The sequence below is a fragment of the Filicampus tigris genome, chromosome 11 (genome assembly GCF_054856515.1).
Source record: "Filicampus tigris isolate MCC_2025a chromosome 11, RoL_Ftig_1.0, whole genome shotgun sequence".
Lineage (NCBI taxonomy): Eukaryota > Metazoa > Chordata > Actinopteri > Syngnathiformes > Syngnathidae > Filicampus > Filicampus tigris.
The window spans coordinates 20,949,850-20,962,057 of record NC_141227.1 but is presented as its reverse complement, the minus strand read 5'-3'; the positions used below and the strand labels follow the sequence as shown (position 1 = coordinate 20,962,057).

The 12,208-nt window shown below is 39.9% G+C and overlaps 1 protein-coding gene across 2 annotated transcripts in view; it reads right to left on the bottom strand.

Annotated features, from left to right (window-relative positions):
- Positions 1-12,208, bottom strand: part of LOC147140106 (cGMP-dependent protein kinase 1) — a 100,592-nt gene that overhangs the window by 45,209 nt on the left and 43,175 nt on the right. For both annotated transcript variants that reach the window (XM_086045157.1, XM_086045156.1), the window contains exon 3: positions 3,491-3,604. In XM_086045157.1, coding sequence (XP_085901283.1) covers positions 3,491-3,604 — 114 coding nt within the window. The remainder of the gene's footprint in view (positions 1-3,490; positions 3,605-12,208) is intronic.

The following is a 12,208-nucleotide window of genomic DNA, read 5'->3' as shown; positions in this document are numbered from 1 at the left end:
GGGTCAGCGAGGAGCTCGCATCAAGTGGACGCCATCACACCTCCACTGGACCCTCTTTGGCCTCGGGAAGCCCCCCCTACACCCCCTCACCCAACCAGCCCTCATGCATTTATTTATATTTACTGTAGGCCACACAGAGGGAAAGGCAAAGTAGTGGTGTCTTGGAGTACACTACACGAGGCGCTGTTGATTGACACACTTGGGTTGCAATAAGTTGGCGACTGGAGGACATTCCATAATTTATCTTCCTTATTTGTTTCTTGAAGTCACCCTAAAGTCAACTAATGTTTAGTTGTATACGCACTGCTTCTGAGAACTGTTTCGTATCCGTGTTGCATGGAGACCAAGCTTTTCCACTACGGTCCACAAAAGCAAAACAATCAGGTTTCTGTAATAAGGTCGACTGAAACAGAAGGGTTGATTGCTTTCAGCGACGTCGAGGAGGTTACAAGCGTCTCCATTATTAAAATATGAAAAACAATTACAAACTCTACTTACACGGTGCGTACTTAATTTGAATTGATTTACTTTTCACTCTTAAAATGCTTTGCAATCGAACAGGCAAGAAGCCGCACAATCTCAACAATATTTAAAAATCTGTGGTCATCGACTTATATATATGCCACCGGGTATCCTCCGGTTAGTAATGATGTTGTATATGCACCATAAAAGTTGCTCAACCGAGAGTCCAATAATGGCACAGAAGAGGCAATAACTACTATAAATGGCGTTGTATATACAGTATATTTACAGTACATTATACAATCAAATCGAAACAGTCTTACACATGACCAAAGAGACACGGATAAACATATTATCTATTCGGTTTATAGCGTCCGAATATTTATACAGGAGGGTTAGGGCAGGATTTGATTAATAATGATGACCCAAGTGGAAAGAAATCCCTCATTTGGCGCGATCAAATCCCGCAGGATCCAATTATAAAGTGATTCCCACACGCGCTCGGCATTGATTTATTAAGGTACCAAGGAATTCTGCCGTCATTCCATGGCGGCGCGGCAATTACACACCCGTGAACGTGTCGTCATCCAGTCTATTCTGGGTGTGCGGTTGAAGCCAGCGGACCTTATATCACCTTTGGTGGATTTATTATCCCGAGTGCAGGAACGCATTTCCAGCCATTTCCCCGTTTCCTGCCTTCCCATAAACACGTATTCCTCATCCTGACACACTCTTATAACACACTTGTTCTCAGCCATCTGTGCTCACTCCGCACTACTTTCGCTAAATATTCAAACGGCTCGTCTGGCAGACCACCTTCTCGCCGTCATACATGCTGTGGCGCTGGAACTGGGGAGAGCGGAGGGTTCCAAAATGGGGTCTCGCACAGAAAAAGTGCAAAACTTGGTGGATCAGAGATGGATCACGTGTCGTCACAGCCAAGCCAACAATGCCCATTGTGATTATACTGCCACATAAAAATTTATTTTTTTTAAATCCGGACATCCCTTTTGTTTGGTGTTTGTCTCCTTTAGGGAATTGGGTGATCTGGAGCCTATCACAGCTGACTGTGGGTACACGCTGGACTGGTTGCCAGCCAATCGCAGAGCTAATAAAGACAAACATTCGCACTCATATTCACACCTACAGACAATTTAAAGCAATGATTGTAAAAGTATGACACGAGTATTACTAGTGGTATGCGAAAGAAACACTGCATTAAATACAATTACAATCGACATTTAAAAAATGTCATACAATCCAACATATTCGTTCTTTGAGCTCCGTTGGGGAACGCGGAGCGGTCGGCGATGACAATTGTCGTCAACTACGTTTTTTTTTTTTTTTTAGAACGGGTGTAGAAAAGTCTTGGCCAGCTCTGGTTTGATCATTAAGATGGGAAAGTCAAAATAAATAAATAAATAAATACACAGTAACTTTGGCCATCAGATGGCAACAATGGGTTTCTTTTGAATGAGATTGTCTTGTCTCAATGGAATGCGCAAAGCCACGTACATGGCGGATCGCTGGAAATTTCATCATTACAAGCAGCTTGCGATTGATCAAATTGTCACATTCAGAGAGAAAAAATTACGTCGATTATTTGAATTTACAAGTAGAAGCGATGACGTAGATGAGTAGTGTGTGTGTGTGTGTGTGTGTGTGTGTGCTACTACTACTAAATACCATGCAGATAGTTTGTAAAGTTTGTCAAATGTAAAATTTCAATTTGGAAATGTTTTGGGTTTTCTTTTATTAAATCAGGGGCCTCTCGGAGTGTGGTCGCAGTCCAGCAGTTGCATATTCCTGCACTTGGTACATCAGTAACTCTAATAATCCATATAGTAGTCCTTAAACTGTAGTCCTCTTTTTTTTGGGACAAATTTCCATCCGTCTGACTCCCCGTTGCTTTCATCTCTCTGTCCAGGGGCTCAGCACAGTAAGCCCCTAATTTGCCATTCAAACAACTCCGTGGGAGTGAGTGACGCATGCAAATTTTATCATTGGCCGTCAGGGAGGATGGAAGTGAGCCTGATTAACTCCCTTCCTTGCAACAAGTGAGCGTAGAAATGCATGACTTTGTCTGAATTTACGTTGCAGGTCCAATATACGGCCTGTGAGGATTGTAGTATGCTCTGTTTGTATGTGTTGATGCTCTGTGTATGTTTGAGTAACATTTACTTGAAGCTTTATAGTTAACATAATCACCATGCTAATATATGCTGGTCTATGTTAGCCTTAAGCTAGCAGACTTTCATTCCAAAAAAAATAGTCTGGTTTTGGTTGAACATTTTGGTGTTTAAATATCCAACTGGTTAATTCTCTTTTGTTTCATGTCTAACTTTAACAGTAAACCTCAACTGAGAGTGACAAATAGCTTCAAGCAAGCACTATTTGCCTCGGATTCGTAAAAACAGTTACTAGGGAATACTTTAAAAAGCGTGTTCCAGTCAGTGGAAGTTTATTGTCATTTTGAATGTGTTTAAAGTGCATGGGAAAGGTGACATTTCTGAAAAATGATTTTATATGGTCTCTAGATCTCCCAGATTTCCACCTTATTGCAGCCTGGAACGCATTTTCATATCTGTGCGTTTAGGCTGAACTCACCTTGACAGACTCCCAATTCCTGTACCTGTATCATAGATTTTTTTTTTTATCCATTCGGAAGAAGCCTGATTCTGATCTGAAGATAACTATTCCATGTGGGGTTTTTTTTTGTTGTCATACATTTACGCTGCCATGACTCATATCCCAACTGTGCCGATGGGAGAGAAAATCACCAGAATTGTGTCACTTGAACCATGCAGTGTAAAAATCTGGCTTTAATCTATTAAAGGCATCAGTAGTTCCACGGAATGTTCAAAGCCCCCGATTTTTAAGAGATCATTTGGACTATAGTGGATTTCTTGAGTGCTTTTGTCTGCCTCGCCATTGTTTTCCATCTTTATCTGTCCAGCCACAAGGACACATTGTACATCGCAGCATTGTGGATGTTTGATTTGCCATCCAGGTGTCTACGGAGACTCACTTTTGACAGTGGCGGTCCTGGTGCAGTTGTAGAGAATGGCCAGCTCCCCAAACACCTTCCCGGGGCCCATGGTACACAGCTTCAGGCTCTCCTTCGTCACCTCCACTTTCCCGTCTGCAAAACATGAAAGGCTGTGAAGCGCACTGCTGTTTTGAATTGCACATTTCAGCCCAGGTGTGCTGCGCTCACAGAGTGAACGGCAAAATCGGACTGATGGAACTGACAGTGTGCATGTGTGTGTGTGGAAGAAATGATCGCTGTGTGAGGGTTTGTACTTCATTTTTGAGGGCATCCAGCCAGAAGGCTCTTGGCTCACTGAGCTAGAAAAAGAAGATTATTTTGTGGTGCGGGACTTCCAGTGTGGGCTGCCGCTAAGCTTCTACCAAGTCAAAAAGCTGGCAGCAATGCCAGCGAGACGGACGCCATACCGCTCCATACTGGTTGACTGACACTGTCGCAGTGGTAATCATTTAGCAGTATATTAGAGTTGTTGATGTTTGCAGTAAAGTAGAACTGCAGTACAACATACTGAGAGATGTTTCTAATAAAACCGCAGTGATGCACATACAGAGGTGCCTTGACACTGTATATCCGGTCCTGAAAGTGTTAGCATTAAGATAGCATATTTTAAGTCAAAATTATGTAGTTGATTTAAGAACACAACATGTAATTCCCTTTGTTTTATGTTTAGTTTGACAGTAAAATTTAACAAGGAGTGACATTTAACAATTTGATACTGTATATCCGGTCCTTAAAGTGTTAGCATTAAGCTAGCACATTTTAAGTCAAAATTATGTAGTTGATTTAAGAACACAACATGTAATTCCCTTTGTTTTATGTTTAGTTTGACAGTAAAATTTAACAAGGAGTGACATTTAACAATTTGATACTGTATATCCGGTCCTTAAAGTGTTAGCATTAAGCTAGCACATTTTAAGTCAAAATTATGTAGTTGATTTAAGAACACAACATGTAATTCCCTTTGTTTTATGTTTAGTTTGACAGTAAAATTTAACAAGGAGTGACATTTAACAATTTGATACTGTATATCCGGTCCTTAAAGTGTTAGCATTAAGCTAGCACATTTTAAGTCAAAATTATCTAGTTGTTTTAAGAACACAACATGTAATTCCCTTTGTTTTATGTTTAGTTTGACAGTAAAATTTAACAAGGAGTGACATTTAACAATTTGAAGCCTCTTTAGGGGAAGATTTGTTCACTACACTGAACTGCTGCTTGTAGTGAAGTGAGCCGAGTTGAGCGCATTTTGGCTTGCATCTTGAAAAACTTCTAATTTGGGTCACTTGTATCTGAAGGCACTGCTGAATTGTTAAATTAATACCTGTTTGTACTAGATCTCAAACCTGATGTAATAGTTAAAACTTGTGAGAATAACAAATGTTCTTTGAGTAACACGAGGCACTGTGTTTGCAGTGGAGACTAAAATATAAACGCAATATCACTTTTCTACATACCGGTTGATGCTTAATAACTAGTTTAAAACAAACACACACACACACACAACCAGGCCCTTGAAGGTATATCAGAGCCAGGGCAATGCCTGTAAAGAAAAGGCACGGTACAACGCCAGGACAGGGGTGTGAAGTTTCACACACTTGTTCGCCCCCGTCGACAGCAATTGTCTATGCCCGGCAATAATTTTATTCCTCACATTATCTGGTTGCTGAATGCTGTGGTGTGAAAGCACACACAGTTGCATCAATGTCCTGCCTTTCTTCGATGGGTTCTGTATAAAATGGCAAAGGCGGTTAAATCTGTTGTCTCCTGTTCCGGCTTTGAAATTGATAGTTCCCCTCTTTAAAAAGGGGTTTCTTCTTTCAATTTCTTCAACCTTCAACCACTCGAGGAAACTTTTTTTACGTCAAAGAGAGAATACAATTCCAGTTTGCGCGTCTTCTTTAAACTTTTATGGAATACCTTTGTTTTCCTGGGAAAGACGACTGGAGTCAAAGATCACAGCAGTGTACATTTTGTACCTTAACGTCAAATACCACCACTGGTAATTAGTCTTTTGCGACTTGTACTTAATGAGTAAGTACGTAAGAAGCCTCAATAACATAATGCTACCACTCGCTTGAGCAATTACCATAAGTTAGCGCTGAGTATTCTTTCTTCAAGACCCTCATCTCTTGATAGTCATTGGCGAGCAAGTGCTTATTAAAGTAATATACTCCAATTACCACGAAGCCTCGACACTAAAACCTCACGAAGAGACACTCGATCCACACAATTTTCCTCCGCCTTTAGACAGGACTCACAGAGGACGCACGCTGTTGTGGAAACACGGAGTACCGGCGGGATTTTAAACGACTGCAATGATTCAAGAAGCGCAAAGTCGAAGAAAATATTTCGAGGCAAGCTCTGCGGGAAAGTGTTTTGATTGCTTGTTCTTGTTAGAAAAACTGAAGGGGAAAAAACAGAGCATTTTCCATGTCTTTGTGTTCACAAGAGAGGCAGTCGTCACCTCTTTGAATGTGTAACTATATTTTGGTCCAGCACCCTGCTGTTTTGATTGCACTCATTTGTCTTCTGTTTTGTGTCCAAGTCATACAGGGGAAAAAAAACAAACTTTTGCACTCATGTAGCAACAGGTTTTCTATGCTATAAAATGGCCTTCAGTGCTGTTTTTATAAATCTTTTATGAAAGTGACTATTCACTGTGGGAGTTTTAATATAAAATCATCAACACCACAGGCAATCGAATTTATCTTAATTACAGCTGTGTAGAGCCAAACGCAAGACAACAATATATTTTTTTGCTTATGGTGACCCGTGAAGCAGGTGACGCGTTACTAAGTAACAAGTTACTGAATGATGAGCAATATTTTTGAGTAACTAGTAATCTAACGTGTTACTAGCTGGAAAGTCAGTTTCACTTTGTGTCGGCTAAAGATGAAAATATTATGGTTGGTTGAACCCTCCGTGCTGTCGAGAAAGTGTTATCTTGGTTGGTGTTTAAAAATTTTTTTTAAATATAAATACAATCAAATCAAATGGGCTGTCTATTTTATTTATTTTGAAAATATCCTTAAACATTTGTGTTAAAAAGGCATTTCCAATAAAGTACTCGTAAAACTAGTTGCCATTTTTGTCGAGTTATGTTGTCGGCGTCTGCTGAAAGTAATTAATTAAGTAACTGGTAATCTAACTTTTAAAATCAAGTAATCAGTAAGGTAACTAGATTACTTTTTCAAGGCAACTGTTGCAACACTGATGGCGACACATTTTCTACACACTCACGTCCGCAATTATGGAAACGATGGTTTGTAGTCTGCCTTGGGCGCCCTCTCAACACGTTTTAGTCAAGTATCATATAGATGACTTCACACGCCGTTTCTTTCAGGAGATACTGAAAGCATTCACGTGGTCCCCCGTGAGCAAGTTTCTGACGTTATTTCACAAAAAAGAATATGAAGAAAACCCACTGTGAGGTTTAATTTTTAGAGGTCAGCCTTTGAGAATCGATTGAGCTTTAAGCATGTGATAGTCTCAGCTGTTTATCCCCAAAGGGATGCGGAAGGGTTACGTCATGCGATGAATAGCAATTGGAAAATTAGTTTTCACGCTTCAATTTAATGGAAATGGGCAGGACCATAATAATAATTAAAAAAATAAAAAAAAGCTCTGTTAGAACATCAGAATGCTGCGATAAATGAGGCCAAGTTATTGGGCAATTGCTGCAAGTCATTCATTTGCTCTCGAGGATAACCTGATAAACATTTGAACCATTCTGAAGTTTGCCTGGAACCGTAATTCTAAATCTATATTAAGATCAATCGAAATAGAAATTGTGATCGATTTAATACCTTGAGAATACAATGACCTGGACAAATAAAAAACATTCACAGGTATATTATTAACAAAAATGAGTCAGGTCAGTTTTGGGTCATTCAAAGCTACATACCAAATTTCATCCAAATCCAGATTTCAAAATGTTTTCGCAGTCTAAGCGGGTTGAGCTTTAAAACATCTGTGAATAGATCTGAATCCAGAATTTGGATATTAACCCTGATCGGGATCAAAGTGTAATCATTTTATCCCATATGGAAACTACAACAGAAATTTAAACCAAATCTAGTCTTCTCAAAATTTCAACCCCAACTTTTAGAGTTACAGTGAAGGGATTCAAGAATGTGGTTCTGACTCAGGACACAGATCCAAATCAGAATCAATGAGTAACAAATGTATCCTTTGGTCATACTAACTATAGACCCTAATTTTCATCCATCATTATAATTTTTTTGAGTTACAGTACAAATGGAGCTCAAATCTAGTCCAGACTAAGGATACTGATCCAGCTCAGGATAGAGAGTTAATCAATTTTTCCATTGGTCATACAGACGCTACACGTCAAAGTTAATCCAAATCCATTAACGTTTTACACCATACATTATTAAGAAATTGAGGATGTGAATCTGGATTTGGATACTGATTCAGATCAGGAATGAAGATTGATTTTTCTTCAGCCGTACTGAAGCCACACACCCAACTGCATCCAAATCCATTTGAAACTTTTTGAGCTACGCTCATGTCACTTCATGTGATTGGAAATCTGTAGTTAAAGATGAAAAGTTAGAGTTCATCGATTCTCCTATGGCATAAAGCTACACAAAATCTTTTAGATAGAGTGTAAAGTGGTCTCAGATATCAGGGCAGAATTTGGTCGTATCTAAGTTTGTCCATTTGTCCTTCTGGCATATTAAAGCTCCACTACTTATCTATTTTCAATGAAACATTTTGACTCAGGATTACCAAAAGACATCCAGGACCTGGATCCAGATCTTGATTAATCCAGCAAAACCACCGAGTTCTTTGGTCATACCGAAAATGCACAACAAAGTTCATTCAAATGTGTCCTCAGCCTCTTATGTTAGGGTTACAAAAAGAGATTCAAGATTAGGATCGATAATCGAGATAGTGATCCGGATGGAAGATTGAATTCAAAAATGTATTTCATACATAAAATGCATCAAATTACATCCACATCCAATCCCAGAATTTTCAGTTATGCTCTTGTTCCAAAAAGGGAATCTGGATCAGGATTTTGAAAACGGACTCAAACTGTCCATCAGAGCATTTGAGTTTTTCCAGAAACAAACAAACAAAAGTGCATCGTCTCGTAATAACACAGCAGAGGGCAAACCGATCCAAACGTTGCAATTGTTCGTCATCCATCAGGGTTTGGTCTGTCAAGTGAAATGACGGATGGTGTGAGAACATCGTTGTCTGTCTCTGAGGAAAAATGATTGATATCCTTCCCAAGATCTGGGAAGTTTAAGCATCAAGATTAGTTTAATGGGGCTCGAAAAGAAATGTCCGCAGGGATGCGACAAACATGAGCTGAGAGCCTCCTGCTGTGCGAGTCGTGGCTTTTCAGCCGATTGGCTTTACTACCCCGCATGTGAACATGATCGCTTAGCGGCACCGATGCATTTGGCTGCAGGGCAGGACGAGGTCAAGGCGAGGATGTTAACGCGGTCTTGCTGAATTTAACTACTCCTTTTAAACGCCGTCGTTTTCAACAAGGATTGATTTGACGCATTCCAACCGATTTGGCGGCATTCTTGCCGATTTAATCATGTCGACGCTACGGCTCAGGTTTGGTGTTAAATCGTCAACGAACTGACTGGAGTGCAGCCCGGTCGATGCTTTAATGGAGTGAAAGTAAAACTAAAAACGCCTCATCGCTACTTTGAACAGATCATCGTCACAGCTCCTTACACCCCCAAAAGAAATGGCATTATTGTACTTTTAGCGGTACAAAGGTGCTGCTTTTGACACTTTCTTTTAAAAACGTTTTTTTTTTTTTCAGGATCTAAAACACGATAACTTATTTCTTGCCTTTCAGAAGTTAGAAGTCTCATGCAAGTTAGCAACTGTACACTGAATCCCATATACGGGAGGGCCAATGGCAAATTTGGCTTTCATTACCATGACAACCAGGGGCTGTGAATTGACTATAGAACAGAGTCCAGCGTGCGGGAAATCAGCGAATGCCCCTTTAAGACAATACATACATTTTCTCTCATGGAGGAAGTACTTAACCTAGACCTAAGAGAAGGTTGATAGATGGAAAAGGTCATGGTCATTGTGAGGACCCTTAACGGTACAAGTCCCCTTCAAATACTAAGAACATGCTATTTCTAAAAGGCACAACTAGTTAACTTTGAGATCAAATATTACACTTGTGGTCAAAAGTCAAAATAATTAACCCAACCTTGGGTAAAAGTAACCCAATCTTCTCTTTGTTTTCTCCCAACTGGCACTGTCCATGCTCCAGTTGCAAATTCTAGCTTATTTATAAGCTATTTAGCTTTATATTTATAGGACAGGCGGATACATTCTCATCCTATCTTTAGGTCTCTGACAATTCACTGGGAAAGTCGTTTTAAAAGGCTTCTACTGTACCACTTTTCAGGTCAGTGTCAGGTAAACATTTGAGGAGGGTGTTGAACAGCCGTGAAGAGGAAACATTTGTCACCGTTTGCTTTAACCGGAATGGATCCCCAGCATCGTCGGATAATTGTCGACCTTTTGAAAAGGACACGACTCAAGCAAGCAAGGATGTAATAACGCGGACTTGGCTTTGGATCCATGCGAAGATAAACGCTAGCGTATTTTCACATCGTCATGCACAAAACTATTAATTTCCTGTGTAGAAGCATGCCGTTAATTATTCAAGTCAGAGGAGGATGCCAGTTTTTGGACATTGCTGGAATGCTTGCTGTGAATGGCCGCATTGAATTTGATGAATGCAGCTGAAGTTCATTAAATGCAGGCAGGTTTGGCTCTTGGTTTAATGTATTATTATTTTTATTTTTTTTAGCATCTCACAAGGCCCGCTTTATGACAGCGTTGGGTACAGAAGCTTCCAGCTCACCTCTCGTCGGAAAGAGTTATTCAAATCTTATGCAAATAGCACCACAGGCAAATAAACACCTCCACTGGCCAGCACATCTGAGGGACGAGTAACCCCGCAGCTTTGGACGTGTGGCCCAAAGTCAAATACAGAGCGGGACAGTGCAATGTACAGGCATGGAATTAAGAATGCATAAAATTCGGCATGTTTAAATGAATGTCATTACATATTTTGTTTTGTTTTCCCCCCCCCGCCACGCTGGATGTGTCTCAGCATGCCATCTTTCAACCCCACCCTTGAGGATGTGGGCTTTTGTCTGTGATGGATCATTTGAATGCACGCAGTATAGCGCGCCACATAGCGGGACATTGGGACGCACCTACGTCCCCTGCGCCAATTGTGGGATTGTGGAGGCCTTCCGGAGAGCCGCTGTCTTTTGGGTTGACTTTATCTCTCACTGGTGCTAAAAATATCTCGCAGTATAAGCAACACGAGTGACTGCTTGCTCGTTCTCAGCTGAATCATTTGGATGGTACTTTAGTACTTTAGTTTTCTTGCTGCATACAAGTATTGATGAGATGATTTACTGTTTGAATACTATATATATATATATATATATATATATATATATATATATATATATATATATATATATATATATATATATATAGTTTGTCAGTTAGTCCGTCAAAAGTCCATTGGTCCATCAATCAGTCCTTCAAAAAAAAAAAAAAAAGAACAAAAAAAAAAAAACGGGATGCCCACCTACAGTATATATCGCTGTCAGGAGACCCCAACAATGGAAAGTTTGTTCGATCATTAAAATTGCATCATGAAAGAGAACAAGCCTTTTTCAACACTTTAGATTGGTCGGTAATGTGTAAATAAAACAGCCACGCGTGTGGACTGTCTGGACTGTCCAGTATTATCATTTTTTTTTTAAAAACATGAAAATCTCCAAAATGTGACTCATGAGGTTTTGACCTGACACCAGTGATCGTTTTTTTCATCAATACTTTTAGTGCATTACAATCGCGTTATGTTTTGTATTTTTATTAAAATATTCAAGGCTTTCCTTACTTTAGTGAGACTGGTCAAATATAATGTAATTTTTTTTTTTATTATTATAATGTATACATTATTTTACTGATTGCGGTTTTAGTATACTTTTATTTATTTATGGGTTTTTAATATACAGAATGTGTCATTATCATTAATCAGAATTCGCTCACAATAATTGAGTTAATTGTTGTTTTTTTTTTTTTTTTTCATCAGTAACTTTTGTTTATAAGGTGCACTGTAGAATGAGGACGAGCGCTATGAAAGACGGATGGATGATGGATGGCTGTGAGAAACCACCGTGTGCTACTACCTCAAAGTACATCTTACAAAATAGAATTTGCACCGCACTTTAGCTACCATATAGTCCCCTAAAGGGTTAAACAGTCAAATTAATCTGTGAGAAAAGCACATTAAATTCATCCCGAGTGGTTCACACTGAGGCCATAACGCTGAGGGGTCAGAATGTGCTCCCCCCTTCCCCTGTTGTTTTGCTATGGAAGGGGGGCTCGTGATCATCAAGCAACAGGATGCTGGGGAATAGAAATCCCGCAGAGGATAACAAAGTGTACATGCTGACCAGTCATTCTGCTGGACCTCCCGTCGCCACCCGGATTAGTCAATTTTATCCCAATCGAGCCGAGTCACAAAGGAACTGATAGCATATCATGTAGGACATTTGTTTTTTGTCCCGGCGATGAATGGGGCCATTGCCGTCGGCTTACTATACGCGAGCGGCACAATGCGCCTCAAGTTTGTGACCTCACAAGAAAACCCTT